This window comes from Podarcis gaigeae (genome assembly GCF_964106915.1).
Source record: "Podarcis gaigeae genome assembly, chromosome: Z".
Lineage (NCBI taxonomy): Eukaryota > Metazoa > Chordata > Lepidosauria > Squamata > Lacertidae > Podarcis > Podarcis gaigeae.
Window position 1 is genome coordinate 12759944 of NC_139691.1, and position 27564 is coordinate 12787507.

Consider the following 27564-nt stretch of genomic DNA (forward strand, 5'->3'; position numbering starts at 1 on the left):
GCTTTCCCACCCCCTTTTATTTTGCACTGTGTCTTTTTAGATACAGTGGAACCTCGGTTTTTGAATGTAATCCGTTCCGTTTGACTTCCAAAATGTTCAAAAACCGAGGATCAAAGGGCTGTCAGCAAGTTCAGTGGGGAAAATTGAGAAACGTGCCTCGGAAGCCATTTGACGTCCGAGGCGCGTTCAAAAATGGAAGCATTTACTTCCGGGTTTTCAGAAGCCAAGACGTTCAGCAGCCAAGACGTTTGAAAACCAAGGTTTGACTATAATAAATTTGAGAGCAGGGACTGATCACTGGTATTAGCAAGTCACTTTTTGGCCATTGGCATTTGTAAGACCTTTTGTGTGTGTGAAGAGTGGGATTAAAAAAATCTTTTAAACTAACTAAATAGGCATAAACCAAAAAAGGCAGTGAGTTCAGCATCTGCGAGCTACGCCTTTGGCTGTGTTCATTGTCAGCACTAACCTTGCTCATGCTCCAGCAGTTGCAGGGCTTCCACCCCATTGCTCCCTGATGGGCCGCCTGCACCAAGTTCGGACACAGATTCCCCCTCCAAGTCCAACGATGACACAGAATTGGAGCGATTTGAAGGGCCTGTTGGAAAGAGATGGTGCTATTTAGCCTGATCTCCCCACACCCAGTAAGAGGAAATATACACCCAACTAAATGCAACCAGGAACCAAACAGAAGTCATTAGACAAGGTGATCAAAAAGAAAACTGCACCAAAAAGTTATATATAAAAAAAACACCAAAACATTATTGGCCAATGGAATGAGCAGCTATCACAGCATTTACAACAGTGGCTGAGATACAAAGCACACACCAGCTACAATGAACAGAAGCTCCTATTAAATATTGCCTGACAGACAAGAGGCCATCACCTTCAGATATTCCTTCCAGATTATCACTGCAGAGGGAAAAGCGCAAGGTTTTATCAGGTTTACCGTGGAGTTTGGTTTCATCAACAGGGACATCTCCTTGCCCTCCGTCAGCAAGCTGCATGTTTAAAACCTAGGAAAAGAGGGGTGGGGGTGGTCAGCATTTTGGTCATGGATTGACAGTCAAGAAAAAATTATTCTTTGCCAAATACCTTTAAGCCAGAATTTTTAACTAAGAGTCTCTCTGGCTTCTAGTGCCATCAAACTTTTGGGAGTGTAGCGATTTGGTATCAGAACTGCTTCTCTAATTTGTTTGGAGTCATTAGAACATAGCAGAAATCACATACTAAATTAAACTGTCTATATTTAAGAAATAATAGATGTATATTCACTAAATATGGCAAATACAGAGCTATCATTTTTGTCAAGTGCTTGTGAAGCCCATAATAAATCTAACATTTACATCACAGGATCCTTTACATCATCTTCTTCACCTTCACATCGGGGGTGGGGAGATGAGGAGGTGAATTATCAAGTTGCCATGCGTCTGTCTTAACATTTATTGTCCTGAATATAGAAGTGATAGGCACCTCACCCAGAAAGCCCACATCCAACAACTGTTCAGATGTCACATGAAATCATGGTTTACTGTGACATGAAGGCTGAAGGAAGGAGCTCATAAGCTTTTGCTTCTGGTTACCCACAGCTTGTTGTGTTTAACCCAAAACTTTTTTTGGGTTCAGATAACAAGTTATTATGAACTTTTTTTAAAAAAAAAGTCATCTTCAAAGTACAATTTCTTAAACTGGCTTGCTTAAACTAAACATTGTTAATGCTGACCATGGTTTGTGGGTCCAGACAATATATACTAAACTGCAGTTAACCAAACCCATATGTGAAAGTACTACTTCATGTTTGCTGAAAGCTGGATCAAGGAGGGGCAGATACTTGTTTGCTGTTGGAAAACAGCTGTTAATGTTTTCATAGTTCCACAGTACCTAGTACTATCTGAATTTAAGGTAGCATCCTGTGCTGCACAGCACCTACTTCCACCTACACAGATCTCAAAGCCTCGCTGGGTCAATACCTCGTTTTCTGACATCATTCCTGGAGTTATTTGGGGCCCAGTCCCGAGAGAAATAACCAATACTTCTTCTGGTTGAACTTCTTGTATTGTCTCCTGAGAGAATCCATCATGGTCTGCATGCTGGTCCACTTGAATATTCGATCGGCTCCGGCTTCGGGTAGCTGGAACATTTTAGGGGGGTTGTTTTATAAAGAATTTTTTAACTGGCAAAAATGCAAGATCCATACAATAGGGTGATGCTTAATACAAGCATGCTGAGCAAAACGCAAAAATGGCTTTGAAAGACTGGCACGAAGTGGTGCTATATGATGCCACCCTCCAGCTGTTAAGAAAAGTATGTGCAAGGGAGGGTTGCCTTGCAAGCACCAAGCCAGCACACTGAGCCTTCAGGAAGAAGGGTCAAGGAAAGCCTTACATGTACACCTGCCCTCTGGCTATCAGGCATTAACCACAGTAGTTTATACGTCTCATAGATCTTCCAACAGTCCTGTGGACAGAAGCTTTATACATTAATTGTGCAGAAGATGCTTTACTGGCAGGTGGGTTTTGCCACATCTGAGTGCTGCAGGGGGCAAGAGGAAAAATCCCTGCCAAAATCCCTGCTTCTGTGTAATTACTCAAGGCACAGGGGCATCTTGTCCAACCATCCAAAGGGGGAACAAGGCTCTTCTTGCATTGTTTACTACTCCCTTTTGTAAAATCACTAGGGAGGCATAAGTAGGAATTCAGTTACTCCTACTTCCCTGGTTTTTGGTCATGCTTTATTCTCAGGAAAGACAAAGTGTCTGTCGTTACATCTCCTCTGCCCTAATGCAACACAATCTCTGGTAAAACGTCCAGAGGGCACCAGGTTGGTGGAAAAATAGCTGCCTTGCAGTGGTTAAAGAAGAAATATCTCCCCAGTGTTTGGACTGCTGGTAGGGAGAAAATAGTCAGGATCCCCCATAAAAATGGGAGGGTTAAATATCTTTAATGGAGTTACCCAAATGAGAGATAATTAGTTCCTAGATACAAGTAATGAAATAGCCAGTGTCTCTTCACAACTTGAAGCAAATGTATGAGAAAGGAAAGGGCCTTCCTCTCACAGCAAGAGGGAAAAGTCACACTGGCAGCATTCAGATCCTGCTATTTAGACAGCTGCTCGAAGAACTCCATGCCAAAAACCACATTATCATCAAGAATGAGGGCCCCGTATCTTGGGCAATATCTAAATGCAGACATAGCACCAGAAAGAGTCCCAAACAGCCAAGCATAAAACGGGGGGGGGGGGGGTGAAGAAAAATCTTACATTTCCTCTGCCCCCGTCCAAAAAAAAGAAATCAAGCTCTTTTCAAAAAATAAAATGCATAACATTGGAATAAAGCAGAAAATGCTTCAAACAGAAACACAGAAACTTTCAGAACTTTTACTACATTAAGACAGACTTCCACATACACAACACAGAACAAAATACATGATGGAATTTCAAGTCTACATCCCCGCTGGAGTTCCATTCCAGACAAGGATGACTCTCTAATTCTTGCAAGATGGCAAGTTTACACAGACCAGCAAAAGTAAGTGGTATTCTTTTTGCTTGAACGGAACCATTTCACGCAGCAAGAGAGTTATATGTTTGAACATTCCCCAGGTTTTTTTTAAGTCTATCTGTAGAAAGATAATACATCTGCAAGGTTAGATTCAACTCTTCCACCTCACATGCCAATTTTCAAGGTACAGGGCTTTTGGGGTTTTTTTTACAGGGTGACATGTTTTTTTTACAGGGTGACCCCATTCCATCTGCAACATTAACACTTGAATTTGCCAGTTGCATAAACTATCCCAAAGGGTAGCTGGTCATCATAACTGAGAAAGTTAAACCATTTTTGTCAACGATCTGCCTTGAGGATGTTTACGAAAGCTGAGGATAATACATTTTTCAAATAATAATAATAATAATAATAATAATAATAATAATAATAATAATAATAATAGAAAGGCATCTAGAGAATAGGTTGCTGTTATTTAGAAAGACTTAAAAGGAAAAAATGCACATGGTGATTCAAAACCAGCTAGGCATAAATGAAGTTTACATGCAAGAAGCTTGTCCCCAGGAATGTTGGTCTTGGGAAATTATGAGGATGATAGACCACAAGAATTCAACAGCCCAGGGAGTGTTTGAACTCTTCTTTGGGTTGTGATCAAAGGTTTATGGTGTGGTGGATTTCTTCAATATACACACAATTGTGATGTTTGAGGCAGCTTCACTTGATCAGCTACCACTGGGGGACCTAAATGCCTAGAAATCAAGCCATGTTCTCAGAGGGAAAGCATGTCTCCATTATCAGAGGTGGATGCCTAATTCAGCGAGAAGAACAGGGTGCCTATTCTCTAGCAAACTATTTGAACACTGCACAAACATTTTTTAACACATTATTTTTACATCTCTTCACATGTAGACTATCAAAGCATATAATATAATTACCACCACAAAAGGTCCATGCAGGATTCTGACCCAATATTCAGAACCAGCGGACTCCTTTCCACCGCCCCCTTGGACAAATCTTAAAAGTCAAGATCCTAAGTCAGAGTTTCATTCATGCACAAAGACTTTCCAACACTTTCTAGATATAAAAAGCTTTAAAAACAGAAAGCAAGCTTCTGAACAGAACAAAAGGAAGATGCCTTTCTTTTTAAAAAAGCAGCTGGTGTGGACACAGACGTGCAAGGCAACAGCATGGCTTTGCAGAAACACTGAGAAAGAGGAAGGATTCAGTTACCCACCAAATGGGGTTACAAGGTTTATGTGAGCTGTCAGGTTGGTGGCAGACGTATCCCAGGCAGTGATGGCTGCCAACTGTTGTCCTTGAGTGGACAGCGTTAAAAAAGAAACACAGGTCAAGCCATTGGGAGGAGATAAAACATGGTTCAGTTGTAAAATAAGCACATAATACAAATGCCTCATTTGGAGTGAAGTGGAGGAGTCAATAATTATTTGAGACTGTGAGGTTCTGGCTTAACAACAATTCAAGTGCAGCTTTGTGTAAGGCTGTGTGTCAACCGCAATTTGGCATGGATGCAGAAAATCCAAAGAATGCAATACTGGGAGCAGAAATTGTCGTATTGAGTATATACAGAGATATTTTTAGGGAAAGTTACTATGCTTCCTGATTGTGAAGACATACTTGCAAACATGTCTGTAGAGATCTCAGAAGCCAAAAGAGATGCTAAATGTCTAGCAGACATAACAAGCTGAATCCAGTTCCCCTTTTAGTTATTTGCCCTTCTCCTTGACTATTATTATTTAAAGTTATAAGTTGCTTTTTATACAAAAGTAACTCAAACAACTTACAGCAATGGAATAAATCATGTAAAAGTTGTGCAAGTAAGCATTTCTGAACTTTACCCCTACCCTCCTGTCAACTGCACAATGTACACAGCCCTGAACTTATAGCAGGAACAATAGCAGCCCACCACAAAAAATGCTTAATTTCCTATTTAAAAAGGGTCACTTACTATGACAGGCTGTGCCATCAATGAGCTGAAAAGAGGCATTTTTGAAGAAAGCAAATCAACAGGAATAGAGAGTTGGGATAATGTGCATTTGCTGCTTAGGCTTTGGAACGAAACAGGTACATATACAAGCCTTCCACAACCTGCTTTCCTCCAGATGTTTTAGACTACAACTCCCATCAGCCCCTGACAGTGCAATTCTCTTACACTAAAGAAAGGTATCACCCTGTTTGTCTTGTTGGCATTTATTGAAGGCCTCCCTTTTTCAACAAGTATTTTAGGTAGATCTTTACCCCAGTCTGTATCCCTATTAGAATTGAAAATGGGTATTTTACATATGAAATAGTTCTTTGGTGCCCAGTTAAAACATTGTTATTTACCCAGGTCTTTGGAGTATAATTCTCTGCATATATATTTTTAGTGGGGCTGTGCTGGATTTGCTCCTGAATACATATTATTGAATTTTAGGTTGCCTTTTATTCATGTTTTATATCTACTTCTAACATTAGCTTTTGTAGGTTGCTTTGAGCTCAGTTTTTTGAAGAAAGTTGATAATCAGTATAATGAATAACAATAATTTTAATTCTGTCAACATGTGGGTCTTGTATTATACATAGATCTTTTTTCTTAAAATTATTTTTATTGCTGACATCACTTTGAGATTTCTTTGTGAAGGAATTCATAAAAGGATTTTGCCCTTTTTGCTTTGGCGCCCAAAAAGATCAGAAAGAAGACCCTGGACAATATAGCAGTGAACTGTAAGAGAGATGAAGAGATCTAAATAGAGATCAATTAAATAGAGATTTATTTGTGGCGCAGCATCCCTTTTGCTTGTATTTATTTCTGATTCAGATTTGTCATGGCCAATGGCAAGTACAATAAAGCTATTTGGATTGGATATACTAAGAAAGGGTTGGATAATGAATTTTTAAAAAACTTTAAGAAATAAATCCTATTGGTCAGGGAAGAAGGGTGTTATAGTTCAACACATCAGGAGGGCTCTGGGTGGAAAAGGTTGGTATATACAGTGGTACCTCAGGTTACAAACGCTTCAGGTTACAAACACTTTGGGTTACAAACTCCACTAACCTGGAAGTAGTACCTTGGGTTGAGAACTTGCCCCAGGATGAGAACAGAAATCACGGCGCGGCAGCAGCGGGAGGCCCCATTAGTGAAAGTGCGTCTCAAGTTAAGAACAGTTTCAGGTTAAGAACAGACCTCCGGAACAAATTAAGTTCGTAACCCGAGGTACCACTGTACTTTAAAACCCAAGTGACTGACACTAGTCAAGGGGACTCCACTGTCCTAAAGCAAAAGAGGCAGAGGAAAGCATCCGAAAACAAATCTGGTAAAAGCTATCATGCAAAAGCCTGAGCCTTGACCTTCCTCACCTATAGGCAGCCGGTTTTTCTTGTTTGCTGGTGTGGTGGCAGGGGAAAGCTGTGGGGTGTTGTATGGGGTCATCTCCAGGCTGCTGCTTTTCCCTGGCTTGTTCTGGGGCAAGTTTAACAGCAGGTTTTCCAGAGCCATGCGGTCCTCCTTCAGCTGGTCGCCCGACATGACGTTCCGCATAAAGCTGACCTAAAAAAAGTGTGCAATGTTAAAAGGCAGCAAAGCAGACCCCCACCCACAGACACTCTGACTTGTCTCCTCCTGCAGCCCAAAAGGAGTTGGATATTTACCAGGCCAGTGAGCTGGCTATGGGTCATGTAAACCACAGTTCTACTCAGCCCTTCCAAAAGGTTCACCGAGGACATGGGTGGAGTCTCTACTGCCCGTCCGCCAATGACAACGTCCAAGAAGGCAGCCACACAACCCTGCAAGGAAAAAAATGGTGGGCGGGGGACAGACAAGTGAGCTGTTTCAATACAAGCACTTCAACAAGAGACCTGTACACCCCTACAAAGTGGGTAGACGATATAGAGATACACACACAGATAGAGAAAGAATTTAGGACCTTTTGTTTGTATTTGTTTTAAACTGATTTTAATATTGTATTTTAAATTGCTGTAACCCACGCTGGGACCTTTGTTTATTTTATTTTATTTTATTGTTATATTTATTTCATTTATATCCCACCTTTTTCTCCAAGGAACTTAAGGTGGCATACATAGTTCTACATCTCCACATTTAATCCCCAAAGCAACCCAGAGATGTAGGTTGGGCTGAGAGGTAGTGACTGGCCGAAGATCACACCCAGTCAGCTACATGGCTGTGTGGGAATTTAAACCAAGGTTTCCCAGGTCCTAGTCCAACACTCTTGATCCCTAGTTCTTCACTTATGGTGAAAGGCAGGTAAGAAATTGAAATTGTTATATTATTATTTTAAACATGCAGCAAGAATATAAGCAGGTCCACGTTTTTAATAGTTAAGGGGGGGAACCACCAATATATGCCAAAGCACACTTCTTCATACAGGTTCCTTGAAACTCATTTACATTTAATAGTGGCTCTTGCACACTACAGATCCTATTGAGGGGAAGTGCCATTTGCTACTTCCTCTTAAGGTTGCAATTTGCTCACTTAAATCTCTTCACAGTCATAACAAAAGTCTATTTGCAGGTGCCTTTTCCAAAATTATACAGAATGAGAAAAACACTGGCATGCACAGAGATACAAGTTCAATAGCTTTGGCTCTTACTTTGTCGAATTTACCCAGGTAACTCTTTGTGCGGGGGTCTCCTTCTTCAGAACTGGTCATGGCCAGCTGCTGCAAAAGTCTCCCAACCTAACAATGAGAAACAAGTTAAAGACAGGATTGCAATACTACCACAAAGAAAGCCGCCTCCACCCTCTAAGTTGAAACGGGATGAAAAATAACTATTCATACTCAGCTTGCACAAAGTCTGAGACATTACAACCGTATTTTATTTCCAAAAATTAAAAACAATTACATGGAAAAGTTCCACAGCAACATGCCTATACAGAACTTCAATTTCCCTTACAAAAACTATGGCTACCTCTTATCAGCTTTGCTTCATCTCAGGTGGAACCTACACACATATAAAAACTGTTCTGAAAAGGCTTTTTTTAAAAGCCTTTTAAAAAATACATTGAATTTCCCATAAAGCTCACCATCACCATCTAGTGTCACACTGTATATTCCACTTAAAACGTTTTATTTGCAGCTATATAGCTGAGTCCTCAGTGGCCAGAACAGTTGTGGGAACCTGAAATGTTTGCAAACTAATTTATCTGTTAAGCCACAGTTCCCAGCCTGAATTAAACTTGCTCATTCTATTTCCATCCATACTTAACAGGTGCCAAAAGATGGTTTTCACATAAACACGGAATAATCATCATCTGGCAATAAATATGACATCCATGAAAATCCTCAGCTTTTATCATCTAGAGTTGGGATGAACCAAGAGTCCATCAAAACCAACCAACCATCTATCCATCAACCTGCACTGAACCCATAAACATCTTTATATAAACACACAAAATCCCAGTTTGTCTTTTGCATCTTGCTGAACTTGCTGAACTGCAGGGTGTCAGCTTCTCCTGCAGAGGGCATTCACAGACAGGAAACCTAGTATGACAAGGACCTTGCAGGAGCAGGAAGATAACAGGTCAATATCAAAAAGTGTCCATTTGTGTGCCTACAGGAGGCATTGAATTCTACAGTACAAAGCAGAAGGCCGTAATTGAAGCAGGTATAAAGACTGTACCACAATTCATTTTTCAACTGCAGCCCTTTACATGAGTAAAGAAGCAAGAAATTCTTGGTGGGGGAGAAGAAAACACACACACACACACACACACACACACACACACACACACAGTTATACCAATGGGCATCCAGCTATTCCAAAAATAAAGGACAGGCCTCTGACAGCTGCAGGGATCAGACTGCTTATCTAGTGAATGCTTAGAAACTAGTGGGCTAGCTACAGCAGGTTGGCATCGCTCTGTACACAAGTCCCTCCTTCTTCCATTCCTGCTCTTCTCTGAATACTAGACAACACCTGACCACCAAAATCTGATCTTACGCCTTCATGCATTCTACACTGCAACACCCATGCTAATTCCCCCCCCCCAAAAAAGCAGGATGGGTAATGCAAAAGTAACACACGCTTATATGTTGCGTGATGTGTGCTCTGTAGAACTAGGACTACTGTGAACATCCATGAAGTTTATTAAACAGCACAAGGTGTTGTGTGCTAAGGTATAACAAAACAAAAAAGTTCTTACTTCCGGAAACTATCTCAAATATAGCCAGAGTCACAAAACAAATAAGCAAATAACATCACTAACCTAGTTGCCAGCTAAAGGAGAAATGTCTATGTGTCTTTCAATTGTGCCCAGTCTTCACATGCCTAGAACAACCACTCTAAATGTATAACATACACCACCTCTCCATCTTAACATCATTCAAAACTAACAAAGCTTTAGGCACTTGTAACTTTCCCCTTCACAGCTATGCTTTGTCTCTCATTTCCACCTTGTTCCTTGGGAGCAGAGATCTATGCTGTCCAAGGAACTCTCCACAAAGTGTCATCTACATTGATGGTGCTGTATGAACACCAGCAATTTAAAGCTGGTCAGCATGGCACAAATTAGACTGGCACACTAACTGTCCTTGGAAGGCAAGGAACAACCCAGAAAATGTAAATTTTGTTGGTAGCAAAGGGTAGTCCAAGTAACATGGCTATTGGTGGATCTCGATTTTGCCCAAAAGGTACGATGAAGTTGTTCTCTCCTAGCTTACAACAACATCAAAACAACCTGTATACACACACTTTCCTTGTAATGGATACTGTAAAACCACATCCCTCTTAAAAATTCAACCTTTTTACAATAAAGTGGTTATTTGAGCTCAATTGCTCAGCGATAGGTAGCGCTGGGAGAAATAACAGTCAACATCACCTTATCTCAACAAATGAAAAATACTCTGGTAGCACAACTGGAAATAAAATAAAGCAACTTGGATGCTGTCCCAGTTCTTTTAAGCCAAGAAATACGCACACTATGACAGTTGAGCTATCTGCAATATAAGCAGGGCTGGAAAGACCACTCCCAAGCACCTGGGTCCCCCCCCAAAAAAAATTATAATGGCAGCTAGATATTTTTTTTTTACTTTTGTCCTAGTCTATATAGGGTTGATGAATAACAACCTAACTGTAGGAATCTGAAAACAGCCTAGGGCATGGGTAGGCATACTAAGACTCAGGGCCGGATCCGGCCCAATCACCTTCTAAATCTGCCCTGCGGACGGTCTGGGAATCAGCATGTTTTTACATGAGTAGAATGTGTCCTTTTATTTAAAATGCATCTCTGGGTTATCTGTGGGGCATAAGAATTCGTTCATTCCCCCCCCCCCAAAAAAAATATAGTCCGGCCCCCTACAAGGTCTGAGGGACAGTGGACCGGCCCCTGATGAAAACGTTTGCTGACCCCTGGCCTAGGGTAAGGGTTTGTAAGCATTAATTCTTGCAACAAATGAGGACAGCTATTTTTCACACTTCTAGTGTGGCTTTCAGCAGTGGGAATTCCCCTCCAGCCTTGCCATTTGTATGAAAAAGTTAGAAACCCATCTGCTTGTACAGTAAAGTACAAGAAACTTTTTACTTTATTGGGAATATTGCAAGATTTTGGCCTTATGTTTTATGTCTGTATTATACTGTTGTATTTATGTTGTATGTGAATGTCATTGTTAAATAAGGAATAACACTGCAAAATAAAGTTATTTCCTCAAGTTTGTGTAGCATTTGCTTCTCTGGCTCCTAGTCATCTTACATAGCTTTTCCTCTAAACCCACAGACAAAGTCCAGAACAGCTAACAGCTCACAAAATAACATTTGCCCAGAGAAAACTATGAACCACCAGCTAACAGGAAGGCTAAAGAGGCTGCCTGCAAACAACTGGTCTCACTACCAGCAGGCTGAAAAGGGGGACACAGCACCAAAAATGGAAAAAGGTGGATTAAAAAGGTATTCAGGGCAGCCTTCCCCAACCCTGTGCCCTACAGTTGTTCTCAGTTACAATTTATATCAGCACAACTGTCAGCACCTTTATCTATTTTCTTCTTGGTACTACAGACTAATACAGCAGCACTATGAGAGAGAGAGAATACCGTATTTTTCTCCCCATAGGACGCACTTTTTCCCCTCCAAAAATGAAGGGGAAATGTGTGTGCATCCTATGGGGTGAATGCAGGCTTTCGCTGAAGCCTGGAGAGCGAGAGGCATCAGTGCACACCGACCCCTCTCGCTGTCCAGGCTTCAGGAAACTATCCGCAAGCCTTGCAAGCCCGGCGGGAGTTCCCGCGGACTCACAAGGCTTGCGGGCAGCAGCCTGCAGCCCCGGCGAGTGTCTGCAAGCCTAGCGCACCCGGCGGGAGGTCCTGCCGCCCGAAGCACGCGGAGCCCTCTGGAGGGTGCCCCGTGCTTCGGGCAGGTGTGCGCAAGGCTTGGGGCAGCAGCCGCGGCTGGGGGGGGAATAAATTTTTTTTATTCATTTCCCCCCCCCCCCCAAAAAAATGAGGTGCGTCCTATGGGCCGGTGCGCCCTATAGGACGAAAAATATCGTATGTATTTTTGAAGACCTGGTTATACCTGCATTAGGTTGAACCTTGCCACTTCATTGATTGGGGCATCAGAAATAATCCCATACTGCTCTGGGTTGACCACGGCAGGACAAATGAAGCAAGTCAAGAGAAGGTCCGTGCACATGGCTCTCACTTCTCCAACATCAAGCCTGTCCACACAGGAGAGCGTTTTGTACATCTGGGATACAATCCACCGTAAGCTGTGTGGGAAGCAGTAGGTGTTCTGCTTGAGGTAGCCAATGAACTTATTCACCAGGGCCACCAGCTTGGCCTCGTTGGATTCTACCATCTCCTGAACTTTCTGCCTGAACTTTTCAGTGCCTTTTTCCCCAAAGAGCTTCTCCTGCTGGGTGGGCGAGAAGCGGTCAATCAATTTGCTGGGGTCGGTTTCCAGGTGGTCTTCATCTTCAACCAACAGCTGCATAATAGGCTCGTGTAAAGTGGCAGTGAGGAAGAGCTTGGCTGAAAAGAGCCCCTCAGAAAAGAGTTTGAACAGAATGCTGAATGCGCAGGTGCCTCTCCTTAGGAGCCGTCTGGGATTATCACTTTCCTTGAGTTCAAATTCAATCAAGTAGCGCAAGACTTGGAGGAGGTAGCTTTCGTCTTCTGGCATAATGCAGTTGCCATAGATGGAGGTGAAGACTGTGTGAATGACACTCTGTGTGTTCTCCTGGTTGAGCTTCTCTCCAGCAACCAGGCACGATGCAATAAGGCGAGGGTTTTCGCGCAGCCTGTTAAGGAATTCTCCATAGGCTGTCTCTTGAAAACCCAACTGCTTGTACCCATCCACGAACAGTGTATCCTCCAAGACCTTGGCATGCTGGCAGCATTCAGCAGGTGAAGCTTCCGCGCTAGGAAAATATAAATATATATAGAAACCATTTAGATCACCCAAAATCTTAATTTCTCAAAGTCACAAAAAAATCAATGGAAAGAAAAACATCCTATTTTTGCTGAGTATATCCACACACACACATTTAGCAAGAATCTCCTAAATATTAAGATCTCAAAGTCCCATCTATGAAGAGACGGCCACCAACTCAAGACACAGGTAAGTCTTCTCAGTGGTTGCAAGAGGGCTATAAAATACACGCCCAATTGCATCCCTTCGACCCAGCTCAAAGCTATGTTTTCTTTATGCTCGCTCAAAAGTTCTGTGCAACCTGAAAGCTTACATTTCGAATGTGTGATTTCTGCAGTGTTTCAGTGCACAAAGCACTGTCCAATTTCAGATATTAGCATTTCTATTTCTGTATGTACCAGCAGTTACCTTGTTATGATTAGCCGGTCCAAGTTAATTCTCTGCTGCTTGGAAATCCATGCCGTGCGATACAGCTTCTCAGCAGTCTTCAGCACCTCAGCATTCAATCTCTGAATCAGCTGCTTTTCGGAGTTCACATAGAGCCGTTCCTGCTTGAGGTGATGGGCCAATGTGTGAATGTCCAGCTTCACCATCTTTGAAAGGGGGCAGCAGGACGTTGGGTGACTTGCTGTGAAGGAGAAACAGAATGAGATCCATGGACAAGGACGTGTTACACTGAGTTCAGTCAATCCATGGTACACTGATTGAATGAACCTGGGGCCACCACAGTGGCTGGCATGCTTTGGCAGAATTAGCTGGGATATGCCAACCCCAAGCACCCTCTTATCCCTTTAACTTAGAAGCTAGGGAACCTGTCAGGTTCAGTTTATCAAATCTAGGCAGCAACAGCAACATAATGATTCAATACCTGGCTTCTCCAGAAATTAAAAAGTGAAGAGAATAAAAATGTAATTCTGAAGCAGCCCAAGTATCAAGTTGGGTGTGAACGATATGGAATGAAGCAGCAGTTTTTGCAAGTATAATTGCATCAGGGAACACAGCTGCAAAACTGAACACACCTCAAAAATAATTGTACATGAATTAGGCAGTTCAGCGTTTTCTTCAAAGGAGAGCAGAAAGAAGAAAAATGGGCTCAACGCTGCCATGGCTTTCTGGCTTTCTGGTAATTACATTATCCTCATGGAAGAGTTAGCCTTTGAGAAAAGTAAGAAACTGTGCACTCCCCACTGTCTCAACCAAGACCCACCCCCCAAAAAAAATCCAACATATCAACCAGCCACATAAAGCATTTCAAGCTGACCAGAAGGTAAAATGCTTTACTACATCTTTTTTACCACATATTTTACCACATCAGAGAAGACCCTCTAAAATTAATGGGTCTAAGAGCGTCAAATGTCCATTATTATTTTTCAATGGGTAGGTAGAGAATAGGACTAACAGTGGGTACAAACATGTGTGATCCTGGGGGCCCCAGCTGGCTCAAAATGTCTAGCTGCTTGAAGCTGAAAATCCAAAATCTGCCTAGCCCCACTCCACCAGTTAACATACAGGATAACATACTGGGAAGACAACAGCAGGTTCTCTGCTGAAATGGTGCGGGAACTGTGCTAAAGCTCTACTGTGCCTTATTCATTTCAAATGATACTGTCTTCCTGTTCAAGCGCCGCTGAAACTTATGGGAGCAAGGATTTATTTTTCTACCCCAGATGAGGTTCGCGTCTTTCACTCCAAAACCCTTCAAAGTGCTCAAAACTCACCATCTGTCTTGCCTCACTGTAAGACCACTTCTGGTGGGGCCTCAGCATTTGAAAGACAAAAAATCTGAGCCCTAGCATTCTCCCACTCCCCAGCTTTTAAAAAAACATTCCCCATCTCCCATGTTCAGCTGTACGTCTGCCCGTTAAAGTCCAGAACCATGAGATGCCAATCCTATGTTGCTTTGGAAGTGTTTAAAAGTTGGCTGCGTGAATAAAAGCGATATTTGAATTCAGTGAAATGGGAAGCCGAAGGGGAATTTAAAAAAAAATACTGTCAAGATGACTGTGTGCTTTGGTCTCACTTTCACTGTTGCCTAAGTAGATATTGAGAGAACAGTCTGCTCTGGAAAATCCTCTCACTAAGTAAGAATAATCGCTACAGTCCAGGTATGGCAGTCCATGGCAGTTCCTTCTGTCATCAGGTTTCCAAAACAAACATTACAAATGGTTTTACATGCTGCACTTGTGTTATGCTAGAAAAATAGTTGACTATACACTTGTTTTTTAAACAGAGAGTGGCATGAAATGTGTTGGCATATTCTTTAAAAAAAAGAACATAGTACAACCACAGTATCAGTTAAGGAGTTCAACTAAAAAGGGGGAAATATCTATTTGGGAATTTTGCATGAAAATCTGTAATATTTTGCCTTTGCATTGTTCATATTTTGCATTCAAAAGCTGAAAACAACAACCACCTTGCACTATAGCACTGTCAGACGACCTCAGCACCAAAAAGACAACCCAAGATTAGTTTTTTTAATGCACACAAACCAGAAAGCCGTAAGTACATTAGGCCGCATCCATAAAGAGCTTTTGCTTTTCGCAACTGACAGTGTAATGGATTTCTACCACTTGTGATTCTCAACTAGTTTTCTTCAGAATTGCCTCACTGAAGTCTTCTTGACTAGAGTATGGGAGACTAACATTTCAAGCACAATTATGTGACGCACAAGACAATACATTCAAAGCCTTCAACCTCCAGGAAGGTTCCTCTTCAATAAGCTCAAAGAATCGCCCCATGTTCCTGAAGAACAGTTTGAAAACCACTACATTGTGCAAATAAATCTGTACTTAAGATAAGGTGCCTGCTGCATGTCCCAAACGTTAAGAATCAGAGACTACATTCTAACAATATGTTAAGCACTACAGATTACTTTCTAAAGTGATCCCAAAGGCATAAAAAGGATTGCCCATATGATGCCCTATAGCAGGCATGTCCAACAGGTAGATCGTGATCTACCGGTAGATCACTGGTAGATCATTGGCTTCCTCCAAGAAGCTGAACAACTGCGGCTCTCCTTAAAAAAGCCCAACATTTTAGGTAAAAGGTAAAGGTACTCCTGCCCGTACAGACCAGTCTTGACAGACTCTAGGGTTGTGCGCTCATCTCACTCTAGAGGCCGGGAGCCAGCGCTGTCCGCAGACACTTCCGGGTCACGTGGCCAGCGTGACGAAGCTGCTCCGTCGAACCGGAACCAGAGCAGCACACGGAACGCCGTTTACCTTCCCGCTAGAAAGCGGTACCTATTTATCTACTTGCACTTAATTGTGCTTTCGAACTGCTAGGTGGGCAGGAGCTGGGACCTAACAATGGGAGCTCACCCCGCCACGGGGATTCGAACCGCCAACAATGCGATCGGCAAGTCCTAGGCGCTGAGGTTTTACCCACAGCGCCACCCGCATCCCTACATTTTACCTCCCTGAAAAAACTCAACATTTTACCTCCCTGAAAAAAACTTACCTGTCCCAATATTTTACCTCCCTGAAAAAACTCAACAACTTTGACCCAACCCCCCCAAAATGGGCCTTCCTCCTTCCTAAAAAAAAGCTAAACAACTTTGACCTGAACCCCCCCAAAAAGGGGTTAGCTCCCTGCCAGTTTTTAACTCTGAGTAGACGGCAGTCTCTTGGGAGTTGTCCACCCCTGCCAACTAAGGCAAACTAAGGCCCGGGGGGCACATCCGGCCCAATCGCCTTCTAAATCCGGTCTGCAGATGGTCCGGAATCAGCGTGTTTTTACACGAGTAGAATGTCCCCTTTTATTTAAAATGCATCTCTGGGTTATTTCTGGGGCATAGGAATTCATTCATTTTTTTCCTCCAAAATATAGTCTGGCCCCCCACAAGGTGTGAGGGACAGTGCACCGGTCCCCTGCTGAAAAAGTTTGCTGACCCCTGCCCTATAGATCTTGTTGCAGACCAAGCATATCCAACGACAGTGCTTTATTTCTATCCCATACCACTGCTGTTTGCCTGCTCGCACACACACCCACCTCTCCCAATTGCACCCTTGCCTGTTGTGGCCACCATTTTCCGCAGCAGCAGGCACAGCCTCCCGGTGTGGCCCTTTTATGATCACCAAAGCATCTTCCAGGAAGGCGCTTGACAATTGTAAAAGAGTCACGTCAAACATTGGGGTCTGCCACAACCTTTTTACGATCGGCAAGCACCTCCTTGAAAGGTGCTATGGGCAATCATTAAAGGACTGTGCCAAAGCACTTCCAGGAGGTTGTGCCTGCTGCCATGAAAAAAGCGGCAGTAGCAGGCAAGGAAAAAATAGGTGGTGGTATGGCGTACCGGTGTGTACAGCCTCAAAACAAGCACTGGCCAATGGACCAGGATGATAAGAGTTGTAGTCCAACAATATCTAGAAGGTATCACATTGGCTACCTTTGGCACAGATTCACAGTAAGTTACCAAAAAATTATTACAGATTGTATTTCTCTTGGGGATAAGCCCTAGAGCTGTCATCTATTAGGAACCTAGGATCTCATTCGCAGTATCATCCTGGTAAAAAAAATCAATCATTTGAGCCTGCCATTCTGATGTGTTTTCCACATGTGGGGTCACTTTAAGAAAGTCACTCTGCAACAGCTAAGCTAACATTCCACTGGGACTGAACTCTTGGCACAGATTTATTAAGATTTATGTCCCACTTCCAGTAGAAAACCACTGAAGCAGCTATGAATAACTTCAAGCATTTATTTATACATTTTACTGCACATTGTAATGCTGGTTTTGCAGGGGCATCACAGCTGCTCATGCAAGAAGATATGAACCAGCACAACTATTTTGGATTCACTATAATCAACAGTTTAAATTCTATGCAGACATAAGAAACTATAGAACGTCAGCAGCCGCTGGCATTTAGGCACATGGATTCCGATAAGCTCCCAAGTACCACTTCTGATATTCCACTCCAGTTATCACCTTAAACACGCAAGTACAGATTCTGGATTTAAAATAGTCAAAGACATGAGCCTTCCTCACCACATCAGAAAGGTCACATGAGTATTGGAACTGCAAGTATCTCACCAAACTCAAACTGGCCCCAAACACCAGTGGACGAAGGATTTTTTTTAAAAAAAATCAGGAGATGCCCTCCTTGCAATATGAAAAAACCAAAGAAATGTGGAGCTTGGCAAATGTTGAAAACAGAACAATACAGCACTGGTGACACCTCAAAGCACTCAAAATCTATTCATTTTGACAGCTTGGTACAAAATGACATCAGAAGAGGAGGGAAAGGGCTTTTCTGCATTTACAGATCAAATATCACTAAAAAAGAGAGCTAAATGAGATAATTCAAGCCTGCCAGGCTTTCTCAGCCTCTAGAGCCTAGGCTGTATGAGGCATGCTGGACATGCAATGGAGCAGCCCACACAGGACTTGGTTGATCCTGCAGTCCAAGAGGAGCTGCTTTTAAAAGCCTGTGCTAATTGATATAAAATTTTCAGCAAAAAAACCCCCAGCCATTATTGTGACAGGTGGGCATGTGGAAAGAGAGAGTGCTTATTACTTATAATATATTCAGTGTCACCTACATATATGGTACCTTACAAACTTTCATAGGCAAAAAAATACAGTCCCTGCCCATCTTATAAGGGGACAATGGGGAAAGGAGGAGTGGGGGTGGGAGAATATAGGTAGGGAGGATATGGGTAAATGCATTTAAAACTTGGCTACAGTCAGGGATGAGGATTAAAGGGATATACTGCAGGACTTGGAAGAAAAAAAGCTGGTAGTGAGGGCTAAACCTCCTATCCTGAGGGGATGGGGGGGGGAGGCACAAGTGTCTTAAAAACTCAGTGCTTCACTGAGGGAATGAATGGCAGCTACTCCCTTACATATGATAAACTAAAGGGTCCAATAAGGCACACTATAGAGGGGAGGCTAACTCTGCTCTGCCCTTGGTAATGACCATCCAATCAAACTTGATTCTCTCTATCACCCCTTTCTAGCGTTCTAATTTATTGGTTCTTCCACAGAGGGAGTGAATTTTCAGAACTGTGACAGATAAAGGCTTAGACAAAAATGCTTCTGAATCCCATTTTCTAGAAACCACAGGAAGGGAGAGTGCTCTTTTAATTGGGTCCTGCTTGCAACTCACTGCCACTTGAGAACAGGATGCTGGACTAGACAGGTCACTGGCCTGATCCAGCAGACTGTTATAATTATTACTCTTCCTCCCACCCCTTAAGAAAACCCTCCGAAAGCTATGTTCCCCCAACTCCTGGAAAGCCTTCTGCTTTGTGTTAACATGGCCATAGCAGTCAATACTGTATAAGATTTACTTACCAATGCAGAAATGGTCACATCAAATACAAAGCAGACCAAGGCAAAGCAGTGTCAGTACTAATCTGTCTATATCAAAATATATTTAAGACGAACCTGAAACAATCCCCTACTCCTGTGGTACAGCTGAAATTAAAAATAGCCTCTACTTCCTACGGTGCTATTCCATGTTCTACTCAGAACTGATCTACTGAAGTCAATGGACAGAGCTGATTTAGGTTCATTAGAACTTTGTTGGATAAGCTTAATATCCATAGTAACTAAAAACACTGTAAACATGTTTTTTTAAAAGATTAATTTGGGATTGGGTCCTAGCCAAAGCAGTCACCTTTCTGAGTAAAAGACAGCTTCCTTATTAAACAAGCACTACCAAAATACTAGCCTGTTAAATACATTAGGCTTAAAAATCAGGTGGCCACCTGGCTACCTGCAGCATCAAGGAACTGCCATGAGAAAAACAAGGTAAGGCAAACACTGGCAAACAGGAATGGAGTTGGTGCTTTTATACTGTAAACATGTACCAATGACTAATACAGGTATATGGTAGCAGGCTGACTATTAAGTTGTGCAGACTTATTTGCAAGAGTAAAATACATGGATGAACTGACATTTATAAACACCCAGACTGATGAAGGTCAATGGGCTTGCTTTTGTAGGGTGGTTGTCAGGGCTGGACAGAATCTCACAGGCACCCAACCTGAATAGTTCGCCTTGAACTTTGATGCTGGCTCCTATGAACCCCATTTCCCCCTCCATTAGCCCTGTTGGCAATCTGCCTATTGGCAAGGTTTACTATTTCTATACAGAGCCACTTGTAATTGTCCAGTACTAAAGTGCAGAGGATGTCTGGCTAATGCAGTCAGAATCCTGAGCAGGGATAGTATGATTAATCCTTTAAAAGAGGATTAGCCATAATGGCTATGTTCTACCTCCACTATCAGAGGCATCATGACCAGATACTGGGTGAGCAGAAGGATGCTGCACTGAAGTGCAGCTTGCAGGTTTCCCACAGGAATCTGTTGAGCCACTGTGAAAACAGGATGCTGCACTGGATAGGCCACTGGCCTGATCCAGCAGATTCTTCTTATGTTCTGGTATTAGTAATATATTGACATATAAAGTATCTCCAAGTGACTTACCAAGTTGTAAAGGAAAGCATGGAACACACAAACAAAAACCAGGTTGCATCCAGTATACTAATAATAATCACTCAGTTGGTAAAGCATGAGACTCTAAATCTCAGGGCTGTGAGTTCTAGCCCCACAATGGGCAAATATTCCTGCACTGCAGAGAGCTGGATTAGATTACCCTCATGGTCCATTCCAATTCTACAATTCTACGATTCTGATGTTGAATCTACTTAGAGAAGACCCACTGAAATTAATATACTGATAAACTAATGTAGGTATATTAATTTCAATGCATCTACTGTGAGTAGAACTTAATTGGATACAACTTCAACTGCCAAACAATAACCCATAAAACAGCAACAAAAACATACCATCAATAGACAGCATAATCACAGTAAGAGATGCTAGTGTCCACTATGCAGGGCCAAGAAAAACCTGGGCATCTAGATTCTTTGCCAGCAGCACTCAAGTAAACAGATATCCATCTTCCAGCAAAGAAGATGTCTAAATATTTTCTTCTGACACCATGCATAGGAACCTGAAAATATTTTCCCAGGCCTGCAGTTTCGAGCTCAGGATTCTGTACATTTCCGTATGGTTAGAGTAAGAATGAAAGCAGAAAAACCACTTAAAAACAGGATGCGATAATAGGGTGCAATACAGGCAAATTAAAGTCCACTGAATTCAACTGGATAATTTAAGTTCTTCCTGGACAGAGAGAGAGAGAGAGAATACAGTAAAAGTATTAAGTGTAAATAATACAAATGCATACAGAATTTTTTTTTTTAAAAGATACCGTGGTACCTTGGTTCTCGAACTTAATCCATTCCAGGAGTCTGTTCGACCCCTGAAACTGTTCGAAAACCAATGCGTGGATTCCAATTGGCTGCAGGAGCTTCCTGCACTCAAGTAGAAGAAGCGGAAGCCGCGTCAGACGTTTGGCTTCCGAAAAACGTTCACAAACCAGAACATTTACTTCCAGGTTTGCAGCGTTCGGAGCCAATTTGTTCAGGAGCCAAGCCGTTTTGAGTACCAAGGTACCACTGTACACTGAGGAGGAAAACCTGAAAGCAACTGAGAATACAATACAGTATTCAATTATCGCACATTTTTAAAAGGGGGTGAGTCAATTCAGTTCACAATAAAGTCTCTCCACATGTTTATCCATAAAACAGGGGGTTTAGTGGGCTGTTTGATTAACACAGGAGAAAAACCATGTCAAATAAAGAATATCTTTTTAATGAACAGTTAAGGACTCTCTACTTAGATGTTCTGACAGTGCAATGTCCCATACTTTCACTAGCAACTTCCCTTGGGAGGCCACTAACAATGTGGCTGCGGCAAGAAGCATAAACCCACGAGGTTTATGCATGATGGGAGAGTTGGTACCATGCTCCAAGGATAGGAGCTCCAGACTGGGTCTGGTGATATTGAGGTGATAATGGAGATAGCATCAAAAATAGGCTCCCTTTCCCCTTTTAGTCACACATGGCTTTCATAGTTCTGCCTGGCAGGCCATGTAAATTTTTAAGGCTGCAATTCTGTACCCTTACCTAGAGGTGAATCCCACTGAACTCAAGTGGGACTTGGTTCTAAGTAAACATGCTTAGTGTTGTATTTTTAGGTTAATAACTGAGGATATATTTGTAAAGCTAGTTTGAAGGTGGGAATGTTCAATATACTGGTTAGTTGTGAAGTTATGTTCTGTTTCCCACACAGACACCTAAGTTTTAAACGGACAACTGTTTATGCTGCTGCAATGAAAAGGTCTCAGGTAAAGTTTGTTCAGCTGTTCCTGGCTCAACTGCATGTAAAAGCAAAGGAGGAAAATATGAAACAAGTTTCTGAGAGAAAGTAATTTCTTTATTTCATTTTATATCCTTCTGTTCTAGCAATGAACTTACGAGTATTGAGAGTGCCTTTGTGGGCAGCAAGAGCAGCATCCCTTGGAATGTTTCAGCATAAAATATTGTTTTGTGCTGCACAGGCACCATGGATTCAATCCAGGTGAAGCTCAATGCTTTGATTTAAATGAAAACATATGGGTCCAGAAGCTCTGAACTATGAAGCAATCCCACCACATATGAAGCAGTGTTCCAGGCAGCAGAACAAATTTCCATACCTTGTAACCTGCATGAGTTGTTACTATATGAGACCAAGCAAGTAAGTGGCTAGTTACAACTTGTCTTCAACCATCAACAGACAGAAAAAGGCCACATTGCTACAAATATATCTAATACGATTTTTACAGGATGAAAATCATAAATCCACAGTGAATAGTATCACTTCCATTGTATTCAAAGAGAAGGTATGTAACTAGAGGATAGTAGCATAATCATAAATTTGTTCTCTCTCAAATTTTATGTGAGAGCAGATAAAGGATGGCTAATCAGCCTCTGGGACAGATGGTGCAGTAACTTTGCAATATGTAGTAAATTCTCACCACCTAGAACACAGTAATGGTTAGTATAAATTTAAAACCTCCTTTGTGGCCTGCACCAGCTCCTCCAAATAGGGCAGAAGATCATCCACGTTACCCTTCTCTGCATCATCTCTACTACACAACTTGACATATTACTAAACAGAGTAATGAACAAAAAAATACAAATCTTAATATGAATTTGTAAGTAGAATGACAGCTATATTCCCATTTAAGATCACTCAAACCCAGGTTTCACCTTTCTCCTAAAGTCCCAGGGGCTGTGTCTGAAGGCATATAAAGCAACCACCTTGCTGAAGCAAAGTTGAAGTTCAGTGCTAGGATGAGAGACAGGAAATCCTAAATAAGCAGAATTTGCCAACCTGGCACTCTCCAGAGGGGCTGTGGCTCAGTGGCAGAACATCAGCTTTGCATGCAGAGGGTCTCTGGTTCAATCCCTAGCATCTTCAGGTAGGTCTGGGAGAGAACCCGCCCTGAATTCTTAGGAGAGCTGCTGCCGGTCAGTATAAACAATGCTAGATGGCAGCTTATCAAGTTACCGTACCTTTTGACATCATCTCCCATGTCTAACAATGTTTGTATGTCATGGGTGAATTCTCAAAATCATTTCATATGACCAAACTAGTTGCCACTTTAAAACCCCACTGCCTCCTTTGTCTGATAAGCACATACGTGAGGTTTGCCCCTTTCTTCTTGGAGAGCAATAATTTTGTTCCCTGCTTAGCATACCAGAAATATGCAAAACAAATCTCCATAACACTCTTGTGGAACTGTGGAACATAGAATATGTTTTATCTGATAATTTTCCTGTTTGCTTTCTCCCGCAAAAAGAACCATTTTGACACGCAAAATAGAGCTCTTTCTTCAAACAGACTCTGCTACTCACCACCATCAATACCCTAAAACAATGTTACACCCAGGGTAATGTGGGGGTTGCAAAATGATGGCTAGTCTGCCAGCAGAGCTGGACTCCCTCAGGTGGAAAGTTGGGATATAAACAGAATAAAATGAATTTGCAAATCAAAAAAGAAGCCATGATGCTTCAAACGAGCTCATGCCCACAATAAACTGGGATAATTTCTCCTCCCTCCTCCCCACGCCTCATAATTTTTGGCAAAATGGTACCGCCTCATTTTACTGCCTGCAAACAGGATGGAATAATTTCACTATTGGGACGGGATAATTAGCTTATATGTCTGAGTGTCTAACACTGCTTCCAACTTGTAGCCACCTAAGACACATCCATCTAGTATTTATGGACCCACTGCCTTTGAACATGGAGGCTCCAGGGGGTTATAATGGCTTTGATCATTTGAAGCTACCTTAAAACAGAGTCTGGTCATTGGCCCATCATGCATAATACTACCTGCTCTGACTGGCAACAGCTCTTGAACATCTCAGCCAGCATGTCCCATTTCTCCCCCCGTGCCCAATATGATCTGCTGGAGATTGAACTGGGATGCCCTGCATTCAAACATAGTGTTTGCCACTGAACTACAGTACCTGCCTCATCCGCAGATTTATCTTCCATGATTTTAGAAATAAAGCTATCTAAGCCAGAGGTTGCCAATCACCCACCACATGCTGTGGCCCTGAATTCCTTACATTAATTACACACAGTGAAGCAATGCTTCCTTCTGTCCACTCTGAACCTACCAGAGATTGATTTTGTGAACCTGCCTGATTCTGAGCCAGACCATGACCCCATCTATGCCAAACTACTGTCATCTCAGATGGGAAGAAACTCTAGTACAGTGGTACCTCAGGATGTGAACAGGATCCATTCTGGAGCCCCATTCGCATCCTGAATAGAACTTAAAACGTGACAGCGGCGTTTTGCCGCTTCCACACATGTGCATGACGTCATTTTGAGCGTCTGCACATGCACGAGCGCTGAAACCCGGAAGTAACATGCTCCGTTATTTCTGGGTTGCAGCGGAGTGCAACCTGAAAGCGCTCAACCTGAAGCACATTCAAACCAAGGTATGACTGTATCTCAGACAGAATTTTCTCTTTTGGGGGGAAGTGCTTCGAGCTTTATTACCTAGAAATTAAGAACTAGAAATTAAGAACACATTCTCTCCCTCTCTCCAGCAGTCCCCATCACTACCACCACCCTCCAATTTGGAGGACTCTTCTACCCCACACTTTTTCTTCAGAGCCTTACAAGTTTGAAGGTTGGAGGAAAATTCCTTTTCTGCAACAAGAAGAGGAGGGAAATATGTCATAGAACACCACAGCAGGGGACAATCATAACTGGCAAAGAGAAAATAAATATTCTGACTTTAGACTAAAGTGGGGGTAGAGGCACAAAGAGTAGAATAAGTTAGTTGAAATATAGATGAAAACTATAAACACATAAGGGAGGGAAGGAATGCTTTGACCTGAGAATTAAACTGAGGGAGGACATTGAGAACAGGATGCTGGGACTAGACTGTGTGATGGCCTGAAGCAGATTCTTCACATAGCAGGGATGAGGAACCTATGGCCTTCCAGGTGTTCTTGGACTACAACTCTCATCATCACTCACCACCAGTACAGTTGGCTAGGGGTTGATGGGAACTGGAGTTCAACAACAAGAGGACCACAAGGTATGGAGTTGGTTGTAGGGCCTGAGAGGGAAAGGAGGGGATGTCAATGCAAAATATGGAGGAGGGACGCCTAACTTGTGGCAGAGGAAGGAAATATAAGAGCTAAATTACTTCTGAGATAAATACATATAGGTCAAGGTGTAACCTGATCAGAAGTTGAAAGGACGGGGTAAGCAAATGCAAAATGTAAGGAAAGCAGGTTGTATGTGTGTCAGTGCAAAAGTGGCAAGAATTGACAAAGTGAGGAAAAAATAGCCAGCCTTTAAGCTAAAGGGGCTGTAGACTGGGGGGTGGTAGGATGCAATGTCAATGGTTTGAATAGTCTGACCAGACACTGAAAGGGTAAGGAATAAGACGTGCATGGCTTTATAAAAAGAAGAAGAAGAAGAAGAAGAAGAAGAAGAAGAAGAAGAAGAAGAAGAAGAAGAAGAAGCAGCAGCAGCAAGGCCAGGTGGCTGCTATCTTTGCAAAATTGGGGGCGGGGTGGGGGAAGCTGACAATCACGAGGTGGGATAGGAACACCTTGATTTTCGGCTGAAAGGGGAGAGGGCGTAGTCTAGGTGAGAGGACGGGAAGCCAATGCAAAATATGGAGAGGGGAGATAAAATAGGCGGTCACGTGCAAGCTGTAAAGAAGGCAATGCAAAAAAAAAAAAAAAAACCACTGGGGTGGGGTTGGGGACAGAAGTATCCTGAATTTAGGCTGAAGGGAGGAGTGTAGGGAGGCGGGGGGGGGGGGGGAGAGAGAACGTAAAGGGATGCCAAAGCGAAATATGGGGCGTGCGGGACAGCGAAGAGGAAAACGACACGGCGGAGCTTTAGGGGCCGTTCGCTTAGTAGCAGAGCACCCACGCCCCCCCCCCCGCGCGCAGAAGGTCCCGGGTTCAACCCCCAGCGGCGCCTCCGAAACCCCGCAGAGCTACTGCCAGCCAGTGTAGACAACACTGAGGTGGTTGGGCTCGGTGTAAGGCTGAGATAAAGCGGGGCGGGGTGGGCTGCTGCTGCCGTCGCCGCAAACTAGATCAGGTCCGCCAATTCTTTTGCCCAGGCCGGACTCTGCACCCATTGTGTGCCTCTTATCCCACCCCCCCAACTTCACCAGCCCCACCTCGGGCAGCCCCCTCACGGCAGGGCCCGGCGCTGCGAGGGCGGGCAGGACTACTGAGAGGAGGGGGGGCGGCCTGGTACGGGCCTTACCCAGCCTAAGGGGACCAACCTGTGAGGCGAAGCCGCCGCTGCCTGGGTCTCTCCGGGTCCGCCGCCCTGCGCGAGCTCCTACCAGCAGGGCCGCCGCCACCGCCGCCGCCACACCAAGACGCTCCTTCACTCTCCCTCTCGCTTCCCAAGCCAGACACTGCGCATGCGGGATAGAGGGGAGCGCCCTGGAGTGGCTGGTATAAATACTGTCGTCCTGGGAAGGAAGGGTGCGCGCCACCTGCGGAGCCAGCAGGGGGCAGTGGCGGCGGCAGCTGCAGCAAGGGCGTTAAATTGCTTTGCAAGTGCAGTCACTCAAAGGAGAAGGGGCGGGACGCCACGCCCCGAAGGCGGGGAAACTGTTTAAGTGAAGGGGTGTCGTCCTCCGGAGTTCTTGCTACCTTCATTCATTGTTTCATTCATTTATACGTACCCCGCTTTTCTCGCTGAAAGGGACTCGAGGCGACTTACAGTTAAAACAGGAACAGCTAAAAACATTGGGGAGGGAGGGAAACAATTAAACAATAACAGAATTTAAATTCTCTGTATGTACAACAGCTAAATTTTAATAGAATTTTAAAACACATGCTACAAATAAAGGGGTTAGTTAGAGGGTGCTGTACCATATTTAGGATAGGAGGGGATGCTGTGATTCCACATTGTGCTACTATTTTAGTGTTCTGTGTGTTTTGATGTTGTACTCGCCCGCCCTGGGGCCTATAGGGTGGAAAGATGGACAATAAATCATAATAACATAACTTTTTTGCTCCTCCCCCCATCCTTCCCCCCCTTTAAAAATCATGTCAAATTAAGACAGAGACTACCTTAGCTTTTAATACTCTAATCATTTGTACAGTTGTTGTTTTTTTAAGTCCTCACTACATCTGTATCCAAGGGATGCGGGTGGCGCTGTGGGTTAAACCACAAAACCACAGAGCCTAGGACTTGCCAAACAGAAGGTTGGCTGTTCGAATCCCCATGACAGGGTTGCTCGGTCCCTGCTCCTGCTAACCTAGCAGTTCAAGAGCACTTCAAAGTGCAAGTAGA

At 43.1% G+C, this 27564-nt stretch overlaps 1 protein-coding gene across 17 annotated transcripts in view; it reads right to left on the minus strand.

Moving 5' to 3' along the window:
- The window catches only part of GAPVD1 (GTPase activating protein and VPS9 domains 1), a 58557-nt gene extending 31737 nt beyond the window's left edge, over positions 1–26820 (minus strand). For 3 of the 17 annotated variants that reach the window (XM_083721147.1, XM_083721146.1, XM_083721142.1), the window contains exons 1-10: positions 26540–26673; positions 13280–13499; positions 12017–12860; positions 8101–8187; positions 7142–7276; positions 6851–7040; positions 4731–4811; positions 1971–2131; positions 950–1016; positions 470–598 (exon numbers count right to left, since the gene is read on the minus strand). In XM_083721147.1, coding sequence (XP_083577273.1) covers positions 470–598; positions 950–1016; positions 1971–2131; positions 4731–4811; positions 6851–7040; positions 7142–7276; positions 8101–8187; positions 12017–12860; positions 13280–13464 — 1879 coding nt within the window. In that variant the 5' untranslated portion in view covers positions 13465–13499; positions 26540–26673. Of the gene's footprint in view, positions 1–469; positions 599–886; positions 1017–1970; positions 2132–4730; positions 4812–6850; positions 7041–7141; positions 7277–8100; positions 8188–12016; positions 12861–13279; positions 13500–21097; positions 21286–26539 lie in introns of those variants that run through there. The other 14 variants (XM_083721139.1, XM_083721144.1, XR_014559932.1 and 11 more) reach the window with 11 other exon arrangements.
- Between the last annotated feature and the right edge of the window lie 744 nt (positions 26821–27564).